General features: G+C 39.7%; 1 protein-coding gene across 2 annotated transcripts in view; it reads left to right on the top strand.

Moving 5' to 3' along the window:
• The window catches only part of ipo8 (importin 8), a 123,138-nt gene that overhangs the window by 37,018 nt on the left and 62,371 nt on the right, over positions 1-23,749 (top strand). The window contains exons 2-7 of one of the 2 annotated variants that reach the window (XM_072267980.1): positions 1,860-1,941; positions 3,801-3,957; positions 8,237-8,395; positions 14,456-14,612; positions 17,270-17,359; positions 19,126-19,220. In XM_072267980.1, coding sequence (XP_072124081.1) covers positions 1,860-1,941; positions 3,801-3,957; positions 8,237-8,395; positions 14,456-14,612; positions 17,270-17,359; positions 19,126-19,220 — 740 coding nt within the window. Of the gene's footprint in view, positions 1-1,855; positions 1,942-3,751; positions 3,958-8,236; positions 8,396-14,455; positions 14,613-17,269; positions 17,360-19,125; positions 19,221-23,749 lie in introns of those variants that run through there. The other variant, XM_072267981.1, reaches the window with a different exon arrangement.

Here is a 23,749-nt window from a genome sequence, read left to right as displayed (position 1 = left end):
CAGACTCAGTAAACTGTGATGTAATAACAAAATAATATTTATTTAACTATATTCTTTAATTCAGTAGAAATAAAACTCTATTATGTTAAATATACTTAATATTAGAGAGTATAAATCTTGTTAAATTGCAAAGTTTGATGATCGAATCTATGCGAAGCTGTAAAATACAGGTATATTTCAAACACGGTTTTTCATTTGGCCTCCATGTCACAGCCAGCCAATAATATTGCTGGAATAAGGTATACAGAATCAGGGTGCCTTCCTTATGCTCTGTTGTGAAGTTTGACTTAATCATAGCAACAGGGTGTGATTGTTGAACGGAAATGGATATCACATGTACAGCATAGAGGCAGGCTCTCCAGCCCACTGTATTTCTGCCTGCCTGTATTCATCTCACTTGCTTTTGTTTCTTTGTATATTCAAGTACATGTCCGGATGCCTCTTAAATGTTGTTAGTATCCTACCTCCACCACCACCTCTGGCAGCTCATTCCGGAACCAAATACTCTCTACAGAGAAATTAAAAAATTTACCTCTCGGATCTCCTTTAAACAACTCTTTCACCATAAATCTATGCCCTCAAGCTTTAGACACCCCTGCCAGCTGGATAAAATATATTTTTTCGGGATGTCACGATATACTCAAGGTGCTAGGTGTTTGGAATCCTTTGCAAACCGAGTTAGTAAAAGCTGCAACATCTGTATTGATCATAAGACAATTCGTTGTTATGATTGGAAACTTGATGTCCTGAGGGGGTGATCTTGGATGTGTTGAGTTGCCCCTTGTCATCATGAGTTTGCTTATTACTGTGACAATCAGTTTACAGATGGTAAGTAGAACTTGAGAACTTGTGTATGCCATTCAGCACTTTAAGCTTGTTCTGCTACCTCATTTTTTAATCTTCTAAATTTCAGGGAATGTAGTACTTACTTGCAACCTAAATTTTTATGATTTTGTGAACATGTTCATAATATTTCATTAATCTACATACATGGGTCTTTAAGCTTCTTTAGAGCTCCACTGTATTTGATGTTTCATCAGAAAATACTTTTTCATTGTTCTTTCAGTCCAGTGAGAAACTCTCCTTTAGCTTCACTTAGAATTCCACTTGACACAACTTGATCGAATTGTTAATACATTGTTGCAATTTCATGCGTCCATCTATACTGATTACAGTGTTCTCAATCTTTGTGTACAGGTTCAGTTTGGATTAATGGCTTTCTATATTCTCTGAATTGATCATTTTTAGGTTGATGAGTTGACATCCCAATATAGATCCTTGCAGGATGCTACTTGTTATCTTATGCCAATTGGAGAACTTGCTCCCGCCAGTGTTCATGAAGTTCAGCTAATTTCTTAACAAGAGATGAACATAAAATTCTATTATATGAAATTAAAATTTCACTCAAATATTTAAGGCAGACTTGACAGACTTCAGATGAATACCTTCTGAATTTATTTACTATTTGCAAACATAAATGCAGCCAGTCTCAGTGACCAGCAAGTTCAAGGAACTTGCTGTTGAATTTAGTAACTCATCATTCACCCACAGTATGTACCATATTTTTGATCTGCACCAGTTGCAATTTGGTTTATTTAATATATTGTCTGTTACACTGCTGTTTGCTGGCTGCGTAGAAGGACTCAACAGTCCTGAAGTAGTTAAGAAGGATTCGAGTTGTGATGGCCTTGGAAAAGAAGCAGGATGAACTATTCCGTATTTTAATGCACAGACTTCGTTTTGAAAATACAGCTAGTTATTTCAAAGATGTGTAATTTGCAAAGTGTCTGTTTCTGGTGAAGTGTAATAAAATTGACTTGACATTTACACAACTTAATTTCTGTTTTTTTGTTTTGCAGTCTTACAAGATCATAAACTTTGCTCCCACGTTACTTCAAATCATTGTATCTGATCAGGTTGAATTTCCAGTTAGACAAGCCGGTGAGTTCGGGGCATCTTTTCCTAAAATATGAAGCTGAAAACATACATAATAAGGAGTAGGCCACATGGATTATCAAATCTACTCTGCTATTATCCATATCATGGCTAATCTGCTGTCTCTGTTCCATTGCCTTTTGCTGTCACTATATCCCTTCACTGTCACCATATCCCTTAATTCTCTTAATATCCAGAAATCCATTGATCCCTACATCAAAGGAACCCAGTGACAGAGGCACTGTAGCCCTACAGTGAATGTTAAAGATTCACCATCCCATCAATAACATTTGATCATAATTAGATCTGTTCCGGGAGTGCATTGTTATCACCAAAATACAAAAGAATTTGTAGGAAAAACTCATTTCTGCTAATGGATACTCTTGTAGTAGCAGGAAACATACTGTCACTTTTCTTAAGAGATATTAAGGAGTTTTAAAGAGGATAATTATGGGATTAGTTTCACTGCAAAACTGTAATGGAACATTTTTTTTTGCTGAGCCCAATGTAAAATATTACAATATGAGAATACCAAGGAGTGAGAGGGCGGATGCATTGTGGATTGACTAAGCATTGACTACCTACAAGGAGTAGTTAGTCGTTGGGGTGTTGGTTTCTTGTTGGAATGTGGGTGAATGGAGAGAATGGCAGAGGTTTTGAAAATGATGACCACAAAGAACCTACCATTTGGCAACCTTTTCTTCTTGGAATTAAGGTTGCTCTGCTTTTGTTAGTCCAAGGTAACTGATGACGCTAATGTAAGACTTACGTGGGGCAGGAGGTGCTTGGCAGTTTGATAGTTTGGGAAGTGATATATTTCCTCTATTTTTCACAAGATTTTTGGCTGTTCCTGATGGCACATGGTCTGATAGTTCTCAGTGCCATCCTGAATGTTCCTTCCCTCTTGAGTGATTATGGGTCAGGAATTCCCAAGGGATGGTGGAAAGGAATTTTCAAGATTATTTTGATAAAATCCATGAATGCTTTCCTCTTCTAAATGCTTGTCTCTTCCCCATTTCAGAATTCCTAGGAGAGTCTAGTGTCAGACTGGCTTGCCTAATGGAGGTGACTGAGTCTATTTAGTGTTTCAGTGCATGAGATAATAGTCTAGGCAAGACAATGACCAAGTTTTTAGCACAGAAATGGGCCTTTTGCCCACCATTTCCATGCCAACCTTTTTACTCATCTACACTAATCACATTTACCTGTATTGGGACTGTATCTTTCTATACCTTGCCTATAACATATCTGAATACCTCTTAAATGTAGTAAGAATACCTGATTCCGTACCTCTTGTGGACACGAGTTCCAGGTATCAATCATTCTTTGTGGTTTACCCTATTGATATCTCTCAAAATCTTATACACCTTTATCAGGAAACCCCCCAGCCACCTTTCCTCCGCAGAACAAAGCTCAGGCTATCCATTCTCTCTTCATAAATAAATTCTTCCAATCCATGCAATATCTTAGGGAATCTCCTATGCACTCTCTCCAGATCAGTTATGTCTTTCCAGTAACGTGGTGACAGAATTCCGAATGAGGCTGGACTACTGATTTGTAAAGTTGCAACATAATGTCCCTGTTCTAGTCTCCTCTGTCCTAACCTATGAAGGCAAACGTGATAAACATATTGGCTTGTTTATTCTGAAAAATATGGATCCATGAAAGCTCTTAATCATTCTGTTTTAACAACTTGTTATAAAAATGCTTGAAGTATAAGAAATTATATGTGAGACCAAATTCTTATAACTCAGCCATTTTGACTTTAGCTTCCATTTGATTTCAATTTAACACACTAAAAATATTTTGTTTGTAGATCCATTCTTCAAACTCAGCTTCTCGTTTTCCTTTAAATCAATGTATAGCCGCAATCTACATGAAGAATATGGTGACACAGTACTGGCCAGATCGTGAAGCTCCTCCTGGGGAAGCTATGTTGCCTTTCAACATACATGAAAATGATCGACAGAAGATTCGTGACAACATTGTGGAGGGGATTATTCAGTCGCCTGATCTAATCAGGTACATAATTAGAAACAACAAACAATAAAATTCATAGTTGCTATCTACCAGTATGAAAGGCCAAGTTACCTGCTAACAGAGAAGAAAACACAATATGTATTGTCAGTGATTGGGTAATATATGTGAAGATTGGGGAGATGCAAGGTAAATGTAGTGGATGATATGTTTAAGGATATTCAGATAGCCTTTAACAGAGCACCACATAAGGAGCAAGTAGATTGTTCCATTAGGGAACAAGCAGGTTTAAAAAAAACATTCTAGAGAGGCACTGGAGAAAGAGTGAGAAAGGAGTCTTCAGAAAGTAACTGCATGTGGATAACAATGCTTACAAGACCTCTGTCCTGTTCTGTTTGCTGTGATTTAGTTATTGAGCTAGAATGAATGGTATTTGAATTGTCAAGACAACAGTGAAATCGGATGTTACTGTCATCATGGCATTGCATACTAAATATAAAACATGGGAAGTATTATTAAAGCATTATAAAACCTTGGTGGGGCAATAGTTGGAATACAGTGATTCCATTCTAAATGAAGAATATTCAGACAGTATGAAAATCTAGAGGAAAAGACCACCTACTTTTGATAAGTACTGTTTTTCCTTAGAAGTTTCATTTTCCAACTTATAATTATTTTTAGGAGAGGTGGAATGCCAAATAAAATGCTGGATGATCCGGGACTCTCAAATTCGAAAAACTCCATTTTTGTTCTTTAATCAAAACTCATCTAAACCTGCTTTACACCCAGGTTTAACTTTGGCACAATATGATCTCTTTTTCCACCAGAAACAGATTCTGCTTTTTCTCGAAGGACTTCAGTAATTCAGCTTATATTGCATGAACCATAGCCTTTATTATGGGGTCACTGATCTCTAAGGAGTCTACAGTTCAACCTGGCTGTAGACTTAATGTGATGTCTAGTTTTGACTCCTTCTCTTCCTTAGCTGATCCAATTAAAGTCATTTTTCCAGTGAAGCATGCATAATCTACCTCCTGTGGAATTTTAGTGTCTGATTCACTAAAATTTCACTTAATGTGTCAAAACAGAAAGAATAATTTCAAACTATTTTATTCAAAGAGTGGGGTTGTTTGGCAGTTTAAGATTAGGAAGAAATGGATGATTTCCAGTGCATGAGGATGAATGCATTGAGATGAATTAATTGCAGATTGATTCTAAGCTATTTAGAACAGAAAGCAAGAGACACTTGAAAAGTGTCTTCTAGCACTCTTGCAACCTTCTCTCTGACAAAATTAATTAATAGAAATTTATTAAGGGTTATTAGGCTAAATGAGTCATTTGAGGAAACAGGAGCAAAGGAATATATGAACTTAAATTATGATTCATGGACATAGAAAGAGGTTAAAGAAACAGGACAAGTTTGTACCAAATGGTTTATTTCTATGTAAATCTTGGTGGGGAGAGTAGCCTGGCCGGGGGGGGGGGGGGGGTGCGGAGAAAAAAGACACCTATGAGAATACTGGTTTTATGATAATACTTCTTCCACATCCATGTCAGTTATCTTTAGTTTTCTGCCTGGAACATTTACAATAGCAACCAATAGTTGTGGATTATCAATGTCATTTAAAATAATACAGCAGTTTTAATCAGATGGACAAAGGTCATTTGAATTCCTTTTTATTTATTTGATAAATATTTCTATGTTGATGTTGTTTGGAATGGAAAAATCTGTCAAAACGCTAATGTAGTCATTAAATTATTCTGATGTTCTACTTTGATACATTGCATATTTTTTATCTGAAGTTAAATCAAGAAAATTTAATGTGTCAAAAGCACAAAAACCTCTAGCAAATTCCTGTGGATACAAGGAATTTGAAAAAGACTCACAGCATGGAATGAGATTTTGTTGCCCAATGTCCATTTGGCTCTGTGTAAGACCAATCCACTTAGTCTAATTCTTCCTTCTCACAGCTCTGCAAATTCTTCTTTCAGATACCTATCCAGCTCCCTTTTGAGTAGGAATCATATACCTGTGATTTTTTTTTCTTTCGGCTTGTACAGCCTGACCTGCTGGGCATGTGCCTGGGCAAAGCTATTAGCCACACACAACACAGACAGTGAAGTAGGATCAGCCTGTAGCTGCTCCAGTACTTTCTTTTCGCATGGCCTCTTCCTATCGCAGATATTCCTATTGTCGTATCCACTCCTCTCACATATGTAATTTAAAAATATCTTATTTTATCTTTTTCCCAGCTCAGCTGAAGGATCGATCTGTGGTTTAAAGTGCTAGCTCTATTTCCCTTTCTATAATGTGACCTGGCCTGAAGAGTGTCTCTGACATTTTGTACTAATATTTATTTTGTGCCATTTAACCTCTGTTAACATCCTGTTGCCATGTATCTGCTTGTTTGACCTAGGGTTGTAATATGTCTGCATATATATTTTTATAGTCTTTATCATATATTTAGTTCTTCAATTGTCAGGTGGCAGTCTAAAGAATGCTTTGTGAGATGAAGCTAAATAGTTTCCAGAGCAGTGATTGCTCATGCATTCAATTTAAGTAATTTACCTATAAGCTGAAGCATAATATAAAGGTCTACAAGATCACTGATATTAGTGGATTATCCTACTTTATTTAATTAAGGTGCTGGGGTTGGTGCTTCTGGATTCCTTCAGCAATTTAGTATTAATATTTGACTGTTTTTCTAGTCATTCTGTTTTGAAGGATCTTCTCCCTCTTTATTTTTTCATGCCAGAAAGATGGGAATCATCCTTTTCCCCCATGCACACCCCGGCCCTTCCCAAACCCAGCAAGAAGAGCTGAAGTGAGTTTCTTAGCTGGACAACTTAAGCATTAGGAAAAGAGACTCTTTTAGGTACCACTTAGACCGTAAACCATAAGACATCGGAGCAGTATTGGGCCGCGCAGCCCATCGAGTGTACTCTGCCATTTAAATCATGGTTGATTTATCTTTCCTCTGAATCCTATTTTCCTGCCTTCTCCTCATATTTGATGTCCTTACAAATCAATCACCTATCAACTTATGCTTTACATATGCTGAATAACTTAAGGTCTTATGATCTTATAACATAACCTCCATAGCCATCTGTGACAATGAATTCCAAAATTCCAAAGATTCACTACCCCCTGTCTAAAGAAATTCCTCTTTATCTCTGTTCTAAAGGAATGGCCCATTCTGAGGCTGTACCATCTGGTCCTAGACATTTCCACTATTAGAAACATTCACTGCAGATCACTTCTATCTAGGACTTCAGGGGAATTTTTATTTGTGTACTTAAGGAATTCCATGCCCCCTCCTAATTAAGATGAAATGAATTTTTTTTAATATAACCCACTTTCTTACTGATAAGTTTACAAAATACTATTTTCTTAGGCATTAAACAATAAGCAGGTTAGTATGGATGGAATATAATTTGTTGTTTTAATTTCCAAAAGAATACCAACTCTTTAAAAAACTGTCCCTTTATTATGAATCTACTTCTCATCGATCTTGTATTTCTTATTGATCTTGTATTTTTTTATTGAATTCCAGTGTAAGAGCAGTTGGAAAGGGATAATTAGTATATCTTGAGCAGAATTTATTCATAGCAAGCAATCACCACTCCCAACAAGCAGACACCAAGTTAGTACAGTAGAGACAAAAATCTTTAATTAATGAGACAGATAAATGCATGAAGGGTAAGCACACACATGCACACACACACACACACACAAAATGCTAGAGGAACTCCTCGGATCAGGCTGCATCCGTAGAGTAATATAAACAGTTGTTTCAGGCCAAGACTCTTAAGGAATATAACTGTACTATTTTCTGAATTAATGAAGAGAATTGCTGCCCCTATAGAACCTGAGACTTGCAGTGCTGCTTGTCTGAAAGTTGATGAATTAGTCCCTTGTAACACATCAATTTGGAAAATTGGAGTAATCCCGTTCTTTCATTAATTCTGATGTCAATATGAGTCAGTGGTGAAAGAAGACGTCTTCTAATAATTTCTGACCTTTCTCTCTCTCCTGATTTTGCTATTTGTCATAACTCCTCATCCTCCCATAGTACCGCGAGGAGGCACTAAGAATAAAAGAAGATTCATTAACCAGCACTAACATCTTGACCCTCACTGAACTCAGAATTAGACTGATTTACTTGTGTAGTGTGGAAACTTTGATCTTGCATTATGTTGCTGATTATTTTCCACTTAGATGCACAGTGCTTCCTTGAATACTCTTAAGTATCTCATGCATACAGTTACAAGGTTTCTACTTCACAGAAAATTGACTAATTGTATATGAATGTCATTTATGAAGGACTCAGCTGGCTGTGTGTCTTCGTGCCATAATCAAATATGACTTTCCTGGACGTTGGACGGCGGTGGTGGACAAAATTGGCTTTTTCCTGCAATCTCCAAATAATGCAAGTTGGCTTGGCAGCCTGATGTGTCTGTACCAGCTGGTCAGGACCTATGAGTGAGTATCTATTGTGTGTGTGCTTTTCTGAACATGATGACTGTAAGTTTAAAAGGTGATAAAATAAAAGTGGGCTTGAGTGAATGGGCAAGTATGAAAGCTGTTGTGATAGAACCTTGATGCAAAACCATATTTTGAAAGAAGTAGAGCTGATGTCTGGAAAATAGATGATGAAGCCATTGCTTTTGCGTATAACAGTTTGATTTACAATGTAATATTACTTTGAACAGCTATGTATAAACAAATAATCCAAACTATAAAATGCCATACCTAATGAAGTACTTGTGTCATTTTTTAAAATCCCTTCTGTAATGTCAGTTGTAAGACCCATGTGGAGCAGGATCTTGCAACATTTTCCCAGAAGCAAATCAGAGTTACAAATGGACTTCCAGTGACACTGCAGATGATTAATTATATGAGACAAAATAACTGAGAGAAGTAATGATCTGAGGTTTTGATAGAGGCAAGAGCAGTCTATGATAAATTAGGAGCGTGAGAGGATTCAAGATAATGGATGCTACCTAGGTGGGGAAGGTTGAGTTGTACTTTAGCAGTGGTCAGTCTGGTCTTGTGAAGTGATTTGTGGTACGTAATTGCTTACCTTCTTTTTGGTTAGTGTACTTCTGAATGGCAGGAAAACATAAAATATCAAATAAAGCTGAAGTGCCCATAGCATCCACTTTCCATAGTATCCTGAGATAGATACCTCGGGATTTATCCACCCTAATGTCCCCAGTATTTCTAGCACTTCTTTCTTCTTCTGAGTTATTAATGTGCCACTTTCCTCTTTCCCAACCTTCAATATTCTTCATCAACCAAGAGGATTCCTTAAACATGACATCTTTGCCTCATCCAGGCATATATAACTCTGAACTTTTACCATCTCTTCTTTGAACACCCCGCAATGATCAGATGTTGGTTTTCCTCTTCAGCAGCTACTCACAATCTACCTTTCCTAGGGTCTGCCTTACATGGTGGAAATCTACCTCCCCCAGTTTGGGCCTGAACTCAAGAACCAATTCTTATCTTTTTCAGTAAATTTCCATAGGATTCATCAACTGACATGTCAACCACTTACCTATCCCTGAGATAAGGTCACACGAGGCCCCCCCCTCCCCCCCCCCAAGTAGGACTCTCTACATGTACTCTAAAACTTTCCTGAATACACTTTATGAATTCTTTTCTTACACTAAGGCAATCCCAATCAGTATAGGGAAAGTTAAATGCCGTACTACTATAGCCCACACAAAATGCTGGAACAATTCTACAGGCCAATCTACATCTATGGAAAAGTCGGCATTTCAGACTGAGACTCTTCATTAGGCCTGCTGAGTTCCTCCAGCATTTTGTGTGGGTTGCCTGGATTTCCAGCTTTTGCAGATTTTCTCTTGTTTGTGGTTGTTCTACTGTTTTTTAAAAACCCTTCTGCAATCTCCCATCATATCTGTTCTTCAAATTCCTGTGAATTATTGGGAGGCCTATAAACAGCCCCATCAACGTGACTGCCCATTTCTTGTTCCTGAATTTTACCCATATAAATTATTTGCTGGTTGCTCCAGGATATCCTCCCTGAGTACTAACATAATGCTGCCTTTGATCTGCATTGCGACACCCTCTGCTTTTTTGCAAACCCGTTATGCCTGAAACTACTATACATTATCCTCCTGCTCCCGCATCCACATTTCTGTGATTGTAACAATATCTTAACTCCATGCACTGATTCATGCTTTCAGCTCATTCTTCCTACCTATAAAACTCCTACATTAAAGTAAATGCCAGCAGTCTTCTCATACTTCCCTTCCTGTCTCTCCCCACGCTTCCAACTAGATTTGCCTGTTCTATTTTCTGCATATGAGTCACCCTCCCCACCTGTTGTACTGCCGTTCTGGATCTGCCTCACTGGTCTACCATGCAGCACTAGCAAACCTCGTCAAGGATATTGGTCCCTCTCCAGTCCTGATGCAATCCATGCTTCTTTTACAGGTCACCCTGCCCCAGAAGAAATCCCAGTGAGCCAAAAACCTTAAACCAGCCATTCCTGCACTAATACTTTAGCCTCTCATTCCTCTCCTATATTCTAATTTTATCCCCACTAGATGGTAAAGTTCTTTTGGACCTCACCCATAACATGAGTAGATTAGCAAATGATGGTCGGAGTTAATATTCGTGCAGTTGGTTTCCTACCATTACAAACATATATTTGAGATGCGTGCTTTCTCTTCTGTTCCCCTTTGTTTTTGTACTCAGAAGTGTGAGTGCTTGTTTGCAGACATCCCACCTCTCCCCGAAGTTCTGGGGGTCTCCCGCATATCGATAGTGGCTCCCTGACGCCTGGAAATTATATACAATATCCCAGAAATAGGTTTTTTTGAGCTGGAGAAGGAGAGGGACAGCGAGCATTCTGATTGGTCTCTCTTCGTGCTAAGAGTGGCCCCCAACCACCAGGCTGTGAGGAAACAATATGATTTGGCGATATGAAACGATATGAGTCAGCTGCGCCTTTCCTCATTCCCTGTCACACACTGTTGAATTTTAACGCACGCGAGGTCATCAGTGACCCAAGACGTACAAAGGAATGGGTCCGTGACGCATTTGTGAATGTCCCCGGTGAATCATCTATGTCAGCGCAGGAGAAAGATCAACTCCTCGAGTTTGCAAATGATGGTGGGCTGAAAAGTATGTTTGACATAACATCTCTGCTGGTATTCTGGATCAAAGACAAGGCTGAGTATCCTGAGATAGCCACAGAAGCACTGAAAACGTTGCTTCCATTTCCAACATATCTCTATGAAGCGGAGTTTTCTGCAATGAATGCAACGAAAACTGAATTGCTGAATAGACTGGACATAAGGAACCCCCTTCGAGTATCGCTGTCTCCCATCACCCCTTGATAGGACCGTGTTGTTGCAGGAAAACAAGCCCAGGGCTCCCACTGATTCAGCGATATTGGTGTGTTGCAATGATTTTATATGTTCATACGGGGAAAGTATGCGCTGTGTGTTTAATATCCAAACGTTATTTAAAATGTTATGATGCGATTGACTTATCACCTATATTCCGGTTGTGATTAACATCCCCACCTCCGGTCAGCTGGTCCGCAAGAATATTGTCAATATTAAACCGGTCTGCGGTGCAAAAATGATTGCGGACCCCCTGCTAAGTAGACCTATCAGTTTTCTCTGTGGGCGGGCTTTACAGTCGACCTCAAAAATAATGACAGTGTTGCTCGCTGCACTGTTTGCAACAGTGACTTTTCTATTGCCCATGGTGGGTTAAAATGTAAAAGACATGTTGGGGTGAGTTTAACAGGTATCATTTGTTCATTAGCATAGCTAATGTTATTTAAACTAGCTGGCTGGCTGCTAAGGAGCTACACTATTGATGTCCTACTTCAGCGGTCCCCAACCACCGGGCCGTGGACCGGTACCGGGCCGCAAGGCATGCGCTACTGGGTCGCGAGGAAACGATATGATTTGGCAATAGGAGTCAGCTGCATCTTTCCTCATTCCCTGTCACGCCCACTGTTGAGCTTGAACGCACGCGAGGTCATTACCCGCGCGTCATCCATGTCAGCGTGGGAAGGAGATCAACTCCTCGAGCTTGCAAATGACGGCGGGCTGAAAAGTATGTTTGACATAACATCTCTGCCGGCATTCCGGATCAAAGTCAAGGCTAAATATCCTGAGATAGTCAGGAAAGCACTGAAAACGTTGCTTCCATTTCCAACATATCTCTGCAGTGAATGCAACGAAAACTAAATTGCGGAATAGACTGGACATAAGGAACCCCCTTTGAGTATTGCTGTCTCCCATCACCCCTCGATAGGACCACCTTGTTGCAGGAAAACAGCCCAGGGCTTCCACTGATTCAGCGATATTGGTGCGTTGCAATGATTTTATATGTTCATACGAGGCAAATATGCGCTATGTGTTTGATATCCAAACGTTAATTAAAATGTTATGATGCTATTATAAGTGACTTATATAACCATGTAACAATTACGGCATGGAAGCAGGTGATCTCGCCCCTTCTAGTCCGTGCCGAACGCTAGTCTCACCTAGTGCCACCGACCTGTACTCAGCCCATAACTCTCCATTCCTTTCCTGTCCATATACCCATCCAATTTTTCTTTAAATGATAATATCAAACCTGTCTCTACCACTTCTACTGAAGTTCGTTCAACACTTCAAGCTTCCCTGTCCTCCCCTGATAATTGTCTTATCGCTATATTCATGCAAGGAAAATATGCGCTGGTGTGTTTAATATTAAATTCGTTAGATAAACCCTTTTAGAAACAAAATTGAGTGTATTAGCCACTTATCACCTATATTCCAGTCGTGATTAACATACCCCCCCGCCGCCGCCGCCAACAGAATCGGCAAAAACAATTTTTAGGAAATCGGCACGCAAATGCATGCGTATTGGTGCCCGCGCAAGGCTTCATGGTCATTGTAGTCTTTCTCAGGGTAAACCCAACGTATTTGACTGCTACTCTTGAACGTTGGCAACCCTACCCCCCCCTCCCCCGGTTGGCCAGTCCGCAAGAATATTGTCAATATGAAACCAGTCCGCAGTGCGAAAAAGGTTGGGGAACCCTGTCTTACTTGATGAGGCCAAACTCCCTGTGGACTTGCTTAAAGTTGTAATAGAATAAACATGATAATATAATAATATAAGTACATATTTTAATGTCACATTTTCTGCATATACCCAACTTGGTTTACAGATTAGACAAAATCACCAAACGAAGTATTACATACATCCTTGGAGGTCGACCGGGGAGGGGGGGAAGGGGGTGATATGGGGTTGTGGGGGGCGGGGGTGCTACCTCCCTGAAATGGTGGTGCTCCCTCCCTGAAATGAGCTTTTGCAGGGTGGGATGTCTGTGTTTGTTTTGATCTTCATATCACCTAAAGTCCTAATTGCCAATCCCAAGCATATCATCCTGTTGCACAGCGTTGTTTCTTTATTCATTGGTTTTGAATCTTTCCTGCTGACTTTTATGCCTCCTGTCTCATCTGAAAACTTTAAACATAAATATTGACGTAGGATTCTGCTGTCCTTTAAGCAACGTTTCTTTCACAGCTATTTTGCAAATCAATGCATCAATCTGGACTCTGTTTATCTGTTTATTGACCTTACTTCTTTGGATTGAATGACATACCACAAAGCACTGCAAAGCTCCTTTGTTCATGCTACCTCCCCAAAACAAACTCCTCACAACAGTAGTCTTACAATCTTTCTGGTTTGTACAGAACTCACCTCCCTTGATAGTGATTCCAGTACCTAAGGAATCAAAAGGCCACTTTCTTTCATATTATTCACTTTTTTCCCCTCTTGTAAATCTACTGACAGTGAATAACTTATCTAAATTTTTAATTTGTACCACTATAGTGCTGTCAAAGTGCAGGCTTATTACCCTGATCAATGCCATTTTAAGGTTACAATACAAATTGCTGCATTTAACTGCAAGAGCTAAGATTATTTGAAATTCAACTTGTCAGAGAAAAATGCTTGCAAATGCTCAGATGTTTATCTATTGATGTACTGTGAATATTTAAGCCAGAGAGCTTTATTTTCCCCTTCTAACCTCCGGTCAGTTTTCAAATGCTATAATATGTCACTTTATAATTTTTTCTAAATCTTGATGCTTTGGTACGTGATGTGTATAGTGTTACTGATTGTAGTGCTCAAAAATTATTTTGTTTTTTCTGTTTTACAAGTCATCCTAAAAGGTAATTGAATAGATTGGTTTGTTATCCCTAAAGGTTCAAAGATTGATACAGTTGTTCAGCACAGAAATGGCTCCTATTTTGACTGTGCTGACCCTGATGCCTATCTACTTTAATCACATTTGCCTGCGTTAGACCCATATACTTCTATGCCTTAACTAGCCAAATACCTGTCTAAAAGCCTTCTTAACATTGTAATTTTATCTGCTTCTACTACCTCCTCCAGCTGCTTGCCTATCCTGAAACTTTATCCAAGCCTGTAGTCAACTCCATCAAATGAACTTTTTTTTCTGCTCAAATTATTGAGAATTCTGATATATTATTTCAGGTTCAAGAAGGCAGAGGAGCGAGATCCTCTGATAGCAGCGATGCAAATATTTTTACCACGGATTCAGCAGAAAATTATTCAACTTTTGCCTGACTCAACCCAATTTTCAGTGTTGATCCAGAAACAGATCCTAAAAATCTTCTATGCCCTTGTTCAGGTATGAACACCATTTAAGACAATAAAGTTGTATTTCTAAATATCTAAGGTACCTTCTCTATCTTCATTTAATAGGTTAGTTTATGCAAACAGAACTAATTTAAAGGTTAGGAAATAGATTGCTGAGTTATCAGATCCAGCGAGTTTCAGTAGCATAGTGGCTGTGTTACTGTGCAAGAAGTACAAAAGAGCTCAATAAGTCAGGGAACAAATCCTATCATGGCAGTTTGCAATTTTAAGTTGAATGTACAGTTTCTGGAAGTAAAATATTGACATGAATAACAGTAACCATGTTATCAGTTTGTCTTAAACCCAAATGATCTTTTGGGAAGTCAGATAAGCCAGACCTATTTCAAAAGTACCTGCCTGAGAAACACTTTTTGTCATCTTGACGTTATGAAGGACAACTGAGTTGCAAGTGTTTCTTTCCCTTGAAAGGCTTTGACCTTTGCTAATGCATAGGTACTTGCCCAAGTTTGTCATCTTGCATTGCCTGAACATTGTAGGTTGATGGCTGATTTAAACACAAGCGCATCCTTGTCCACTGGAATGCTGATGCAGTGTTTATGCCTCTTTTGATTTATCTTTGTACCTATTCAATTTCGTGAAGCTTTGCAGAATTCAACTTTATCTTTTTGAGGTGAGGTAGAGTACAGCACTTTTAGTGTGTTATGATTTAGCAACGTTACTACTTTCACGAGTACTGCTGGCACAAACTCCAGTAATCCGGGTTTCATTCTGATTTCAGCAGCTGCATGTTTACTTGATGATGACTGGTGCTCCAGTTTCCCTAATGGCTTAGAGATATGCTGCTAGCTTAATTGACCACTGGAAATTACCCCTAGCTGAGTGGCAGGAGAAGTTTCTCTTTGGGTAGGAATAGACAAACAGATTTTCTAAGGACGTTTTCCATTCCCAGCGTTAAGAAGTACAAACCCCATTTCCAGAAAAGTTGGGATATTTTCCAAAATGCAATAAAAACAAAAATCTGTGATATGTTAATTCACGTGAACCTTTACTTAACTGACAAAAGTACAAAGAAAAGATTTTCAATAGTTCTACTGACCAACTTAATTGTATTTTGTAAACATACACAAATTTAGAATTTGATGGCTGCAACACACTCAACAAAAGTTGGGACAGAGGCATGTTTACCATTGTGTTACATCACCTTTCCTTTTAATAACACTTTTTAATCATTTTGGAACTGAGGATACTAATTGTGGTAGATTTGTAATTGGAAATTTTGTCCATTCTTGCTTGATATAAGACTTCAGCTGCTCAACAGTCCGTGGTCTTCATTGTCTGATTCTCCTCTTCATGACGCGCCATACATTTTCAATAGGAGATAGATCTGGACTGGCAGCAGGCCAGTCAAGCACACGCACTCTGTGTCTACAGAACCACGCTGTTGTAGCCCGTGCAGAATGTGGTCTGGCATTGTCCTGCTGAAATAAGCATGGACATCCCGGGAAGAGATGTCACCTTGATGGCAACATATGTCTCTCTAAAATCCCAATATACGCCTCAGAGTCAATGGTACCTTCACATACATGCAACTCACCCATGTCGTGGGCACTGATGCACCCCCATGCAATCACAGATGCTAGCTTTTGCACCTTTCGCTGATAACAATCTGGATGGTCGTTTTCATCTTTGGCACGGAGAACTCGACGCCCGTTTTTTCCGAAAACTAACTGAAATGTGGACTCATCTGACCACAGCACATGGTTCCACAGTCTTTCGGTCCATCTGAGATGAGCTCGGGCCCAGAGAACTCGCCGGCATTTCTGCATAGAGTTGATGTATGGCTTCCGTCTTGCGTAATACAGTTTCAAGTTGCATTTCTGGATGCAGCGACGGACTGTGTTGAGTGACAATGGTTTTCCAAAGTACTCCCGAGCCCAGGTGGCGATAATTGTCACAGTAGCATGACTTTTCTGTGCATTTTTCAATCTTATTTTAACTCCATCCCAACTTTTGTTGAGTGTGTTGCAGCCGACAAATTATAAATTTGTTTATATTTACAAAATACAATTAAGTTGGTCAGTAAAACTATTGAAAATCTTTTCTTTGTACTTCTGTCAGTTAAATAAAGGTTCACGTGAATTAACATATCACAGATTTTTGTTTTTATTGCGTTTTGGAAAATATCCCAACTTTTCTGGAAATGGGGTTTATATATCCTTCGGATCATTCAATTACTTCAAGTCGTTTGAATCTTCAGCATTTTGAGTGAGCCTGCTAAACCACTTTATTATTTTATTCATTTATTGTGATACAGTGCGGAATAGGCCCTTTCAGACCTTCGAGCCACGCTACCCAACAATCCTCAATTTAACCTTAGTCTAATCATGGGGCGATTTACAGTGACTAATTAACCTAGCAACTGGTATATCTTTGGACCTTGGGAGGAACCTGAGCACCCAGAGGAAACCCGTGTCACAGAGAGAACATACAAACTCCTTATAGGCTGTGGACGGGAATTGCTAGTACTATAAAGTGTTGTGCTAACCACTGTGCTGCCATGCTACACTTAGTAACGATGAACTACATTAAGGGAATGGACTGTGTTTTTAATTGACAATTTCTTGGCATTTCTCTTTTCTTTAGAGATCTTTTTCTCTTAGGTCATTTTTTCTTGCTTCCTCTTTCTAGTATGCACTACCACTGCAACTGGTAAATAAACAAACCATGACTCAATGGATGGAGATATTCAGGACAATTATTGACCGTGATGTACCTCCTGTAAGTGTACTTCTAACAAGTTTATTTTGTTGCATTGAATGTGTTTGTATTTCATTGGAAAGGTTGTGGGGAGAAAACCTTACTCCAAGCCTTCCTTCCTTATTTATTTATTGAGAAATACAGAACGATAGTGGGCCTTTCTGGCTCAATGAGCCCACATCGTCCTATTGCACCAATGTGACCAATTAACCGACTAACCTGTATTTTTTTGGAATGTGGGAGGAAGTCGGACCACCCAGAGGAAATCCATGCGGTTGTGGGGAAAACGTACAAACTTTGTACAGACTCCAGCAGAATTGAATCTTGTTGCTGGTGTTACGCTAACCACTATGCTACAATGCCTTCCTTATTTGCAGTTGCCTTTAATTATCTGTTGTTCTCTTAAAGTTGTGTGTGTCTTTATCCAACTTTCATTTGACCTATCCATCTTTTTGTCTCTTGGCATAATCCTGATACGAAGACGATTAACAGACTTCTTTTTAGTCTAGATAATTTCCATGCAAGTATAAGATATCACTGTGGTTACAAATTATAGGTACTAAATCTGATTGCCTTTTCACTGAATTTGATAAACCACTTAACCACTTACAAGATATACTTTTTATAACACCCAAAATTACCATTGTCTCTTCAAGATTAGTTACAAAAATAGTACCCTTGACTATGAAGAGTTGAAAACCTGGAATGAGATCTGAGGTCTTTAAATTCATCAATAAATAAATCTGAAATTTAATTTTAAAAAAAGCTCTACTTAGTGATGGTAAAATAAATCCCCCCATCCCTCCCCACTGATCTCCCTCCTGGCACTTATCCGTGTAAGCGGAACAAGTGCTACACATGCCCTTACACTTCCTCCCTTACCACCATTCAGGGCCCCAAACAGTCCTTCCAGGTGAGGCAACACTTCACCTGTGAGTCGACTGGGGTGATATACTGCGTCCGGTGCTCCCGATGTGGCCTTTTATATATTGGCGAGACCCGACGCAGACTGGGAGACCGCTTTCATCTATGCTCTGTCCGCCAGAGAAAGCAAGATCTCCCAGTGGCCACACATTTTAATTCCACATCCCATTCCCATTCTGACATGTCTATCCACGGCCTCCTCTACTGTAAAGATGAAGCCACACTCAGATTGGAGGAACAACACCTTATATTCCGTCTGGGTAGCCTCCAACCTGATGGCATGAACATCGACTTCTCCAACTTCCGCTGATGCCCCACCTCCCCCTCGTACCCCATCTGTTACTTATTTTTATACACACATTCTTTCTCTCACTCTCCTTTTTCTCCCTCTGTCCCTCTGAATATACCCCTTGCCCATCCTCTGGGTTCCGCCCCCCCCTTGTCTTTCTTCCCGGACCTCCTGTCCCATGATCCTCTCGTATCCCTTTTGCCTATCACCTGTCCAGCTCTTGGCTCCATCCCTCCCCCTCCTGTCTTCTCCTATCATTTTGGATCTCCCCCTCCCCCTCCAACTTTCAAATCCCTTACTCACTCTTCCTTCAGTTAGTCCTGACGAAGGGTCTCGGCCTGAAACGTCGACTGCACCTCTTCCTAGAGATGCTGCCTGGCCTGCTGCGTTCACCAGCAACTTTCATGTGTGTTGTTTGTAAAATAAATCCGTCAGGTTTGTTAATGCCCTTCAGGGAATCCACCATCCTAGCCCAGTCTGGCTGATCTGCAAACCAGAGCAGAGAAAAGTGCAATATGTTATGTGCAGTACAGCAGATGGGATGAACATTTTAACTGGTTCTTCAAATTTGCAGGAAACCTTGCAAGTGGATGAAGATGACAGGCCTGAACTGGTATGGTGGAAGTGTAAGAAGTGGGCTTTGCACTTGGTTACAAGACTTTTTGAAAGGTATTGTGTAAATCGCAAGAGAATTAAGTGTCAAGTTGGTCAGACCTTCAATAACAGGAGGTCATAATGTTTTTGACTCTGTTCTGACATGATAGGTTGCTCCAGGAGAGATGTTTTTCAAGTGCCAGTGAAGTATTTCGCTTTGTTATTTTGAACCTGTGTTATTGATGCCCCTATTAAAACATCAATAATTTTGTTTCAACCAAACCAATGACAAAGGAAAGTTTTTATTGATTTCCCCTGCAGCATTTCACCAGTCCAGCGGGTAATAACCAACACATCATTGCCATCATTCCCCATCCCTGCATTCATACTAATCCTGATATTAAGTGAGCAAAACACCTTTAATTAAGTTAAGGAAGTAACTCACAAAAATTCCTTCCCATGAAGGTGATACAGAGATCTCCAAGTGGTCACTGAAACCTTTGTTAAAAAATTTCTTCTTTATAGCAGTTGTGAATCAGAGGAGATATGGTATCATAGGATAACCTTTATAAATGCAAACCTTATACAATTGTAATATGATTCAGGCTTAACCTCATGTCAGTTTTCATTGCTCAATTTCACGTTATTGCAATGGCAACTTGCCCAATCCTTTTTAAATCGTAATTTGTTAAAGGCTTCTTGAAATTCCAGGTACACATCCTTGACTAGGTATTCAGTATTCACCGGTGTCTGATTTCATTAAAGGATTTGATCAAGTTGATGAGATGGGACCTCTGTTTCAAAACCATGTTGAAATCCCATGTTAACATCTCAATGTGTAGGTTAATTGCATTGCAAATGATGAACCAACTCATCACTGAAATAAAACCAGTGCCTGTAATCAAAAAGCAAAAAAACTAGCTGCTGAGTATCTGAATTAAAAATAGAAAATAGTGGAAATACTCAGCAAATCAGGCAGAGTCTGTGAAGAGACAAAAACAGTTAATGTTTCAAATTGAGGACATATCATCATAACTAACTCAAACTAGGAAGCAGAGATGCTATGAAGTGAAGAGTGGTGAGAACAAAAGGAATGTCTGTGATAGGATTGAGTCCAAGAGAGGCCAGGTACATGGGGCATTGGCGTGGAATCCATGACATTTCTCTCCAGGATTTTGATTTGTATCTGTTAACTTGTTAAACCTTAATAGTTATTTCCTTCTTGTTTTTAGTAAGAATTTGATCAAAACTCACGTCCATGGCTACAAAATTATTGATAATCTTAACATTCTTAGATTTCAGGCAAATCAAATTAGTAAACTCATTGTTTACGGGATTCTGTAGATGGTAGAATTTTATATCCAGTTCTAAAGAGACACAAATAGGCATTAGATTAATAAATTAGATTGAGGTTACCAGTAGGAAAATGTCAAAAGTTTTAATGAAATACTTCAAAGTTCCTAATAGATACAAAATCCATTGTGAAGCAAAATACCATGAACAAACAAATGCCTAAGGCATTGAACAAATATCTTGTATCTATCATCAATGAAGAAGGCACAATAAATGCAGCCAAAGTGGAAGAGAACGGAATGTTTTCAGAGAGAAAATGTACAGTACTGTGCATAGGTGTTTTATATATATAGATAGATAGGCATATATAAAAAACAAACGTTTGTATGTAGTTATAGCTAGGATTCCTGAGATTTTTGCACAGTAATGTAGTCCAGTTTGGCTGATACCTATTGGCAAAGCATTGAAAGCAATCATTGAAGAAGTAGTAACTGGGGAGCTAGAAAATTATGTAAATATACTGAATCAGGATGTTTTTAAAAGACAAACTACTTTTGAAATAGCTTACATTTTTATCAGCCTCTGCTTACAGAGTAGTGGGAATGGTGAAAATAAAGTAAGAACCAGTGAATGTTGTAAAAGGTTGTTGCATCAAATGAAGGCTTGTGGAGTTGGGGAAAACATATTAGCAGGGACAGAGTATTGGTAAAAAAAAGTTAGGTGAGCTAGTCTGTAAGATGCAGAAAGAAACACATTAATAGGAAACAACTAGGAAGGTGTTTGACATGTTAGCATTGATTGCAAAGGGGTCAGAGTACAAAAGGAAATTTTGCTGAGATTTACAGAACTTTGGTGTGATCCCTCTTTAAGTATTGTGTGCATTTTTCCTCTCTATAAATAAGGCAGGATATACTTGCCTTTGAATGAATGCACTGTACATTGATAATTGGGATGGTGGATGGTCCTGTGATTAAAAAGTTGAATACTTCAGTGATAATTCTCAATCTTCCAAGTTTTCAGTTGCATCCAATTTTATTCAATGTTCTGAGAGGGAAGCAATTCTTTTCAGACCAGGTAGATTATAGAACTACAATGAGGAAAAATTGATTGCCCAGAGTACAGGTGTCCCCCGCTTTCAGAAGCTGTTTTCATTGTTACGAAGAAAGGCAGTGCGTGCCCCAAGCAGCCGCTCTGCCCTGGATTCGGAACGGCATTGCTTAAACACGTTGCATTGAGCAGCCTTTAGCAAGATGAGTTCTAAGGTGTCGGAAAAGCCTGCAAGAGTAAGGGTGTTACACTTAGCATAAGACTAGACATTATTAAGCGTTTCGATCGCGGTGAACGAAGCAAGGACAAAGTGAGTTTGGCTTGTGGAAGTTGACGAAGATGATGTTGAAGAGGTTTTGGCATCCCATGACCAAGAACTGATAGATGAAGAGCTGATGCAATTGGAAGAGGAAAGGATAACTATCGAAACTGAATGCAGAAAGTGAAGCAACTGCGTGAGATTTTCACTGCAATGATAAAGTACGACTTTAATTTTGAAAGGGTACGTAGGTTTAGGGGATATTTGCAGGATGGTTTGAGTGCTTACAACCAACTGTATGATAGAAAAATGCGCGAGGCTCAGCAGTCAAGCAAGCCTTCCACATCAGCCACAGCAGACGACGAACCTCGACCTTCGACATCGAGGCGGGCAGTCATAGGAGAAGATGAGCTGCCTGCCCTGATCGACGATGAGGTGACACCCCCGTGTCCCACCACCCCAACACCTGGGCCCCAGACAGATACTGTACTGATTAGTGAAGAACGCAGCGGTAGCCGGGAGGCACACAGCACATCTTTAAGAAAAAGGCTGAAATAAACATGCTAATTAATTAGGTGCCGCCTAGTATGTAATTGTCGACCCAGATCAGAGGCGATGCAATCGGCAATCGCCTCTGATCTGCGCTGACATTTACGTGCTGGGCAGCACCTAATTAATTAGCATGTTTATTTCAGCTTTTTTCTTAACGATGTGCTGTGTGCCTCTCGGCTACCGCTGCGTCCTTCGCGGCAATGTATCGGGTCGGCGGCCTGGAGGGTGAGGCCACTGCACCACCCAGCCTGCGACGACTCAGTCTAACACACCATCATCAGTGTGCTCGGCGCTGTTTTCCCAATTCCGGTAAGTGATACTACACTGTACATACAATATTTCTGCTTTATATAGGCTGTGTATTTTTACGTGTTATTTGGTAGATTTGGCAGCTTCATGGTTTAAAGGTTACTGGAGAGCGTGTTTATGCCAACAACGCTTGCGTGAGATTTTCTGCCGAGAGCGCTTGCGTGAGATTTTTGCTACGGAGATCTGTGCAGGCAATGGTTGTAGAGAAGTATTTCTACTTTATATAGGCTGTGTATTTATCATATCATTCCTGCTTTTATTATATGTTACTGTTATTTTAGGTTTTGTGTGTTATTTGGCATGATTTGGTAGGTTATTTTTGGGTGTCTGCAAACGCTCACAAAATTTTCCCATATTAATAAATGGTAATTGCTTCTTCGCTTTACGACATTTCGGCTTACAGACCGTTTCATAGGAACACTGTACCTTCGGATGGCGGGGGAAACCTGTATTGCAAATTTTTAAGATTCTGTACGCTAGAAGATTGTGAATATACTTTGGAATATACTACTACTACTACTACATCGACTTAGGCCTAGGGGGCCGGCGTCGGGCATGATGACGGGCTCTCCACTTCTCCCTCTCCCTCATCGGTGTGTTTAGTTCATCTACATCAGCCGTGCCGCTGTCTTCTAGGAGCATGTTGACTATAGTCTTGGGAGGGTTCCCAGGGTTCATCCTCCCATGCTTGGGCTCCCATATGATGACTAGGCTGGCAGGTAGCTCGGGGTGGCGTAGACAGTGCCCTGCTAGTTGCAGTTTTCTCACCTTGATTTTAGTGGTGAGCATCGGTAGGTCGTCATAGAGCTCGACGTTCGTCATGTGTTGTTGCCAACTCATGTCAAGAGCCATCCAGAGCATTCGTGTATAGCAACCATCTAGAGACTTTTGCATAGTCTTGGTGAGTTTCCACGTCTCGCATCCGTATGTGAGAATGGACTCTATGACTGCTAAGAAGATCCTCTTTTTAAGCCCTCTGGTCAGATACGACTTCCAGATTTCCTTCATGTCGTTCATAGCCCTCCACGCCAGCGCCTTCCGTATCTTTATGTCCTTCTCCAAATTCATCATTCTTGACCCGAGGTACTTGAAGTCAAAGGCTTTCTTAATGGTATCATTCTTTAAGGTATTGAGAGTACCTTCG

Source organism: Mobula birostris, chromosome 9 (assembly GCF_030028105.1).
Source record: "Mobula birostris isolate sMobBir1 chromosome 9, sMobBir1.hap1, whole genome shotgun sequence".
Lineage (NCBI taxonomy): Eukaryota > Metazoa > Chordata > Chondrichthyes > Myliobatiformes > Myliobatidae > Mobula > Mobula birostris.
Note: the sequence above shows the minus strand (reverse complement) of the source record. Positions and strands in the feature narration are given on the sequence as shown.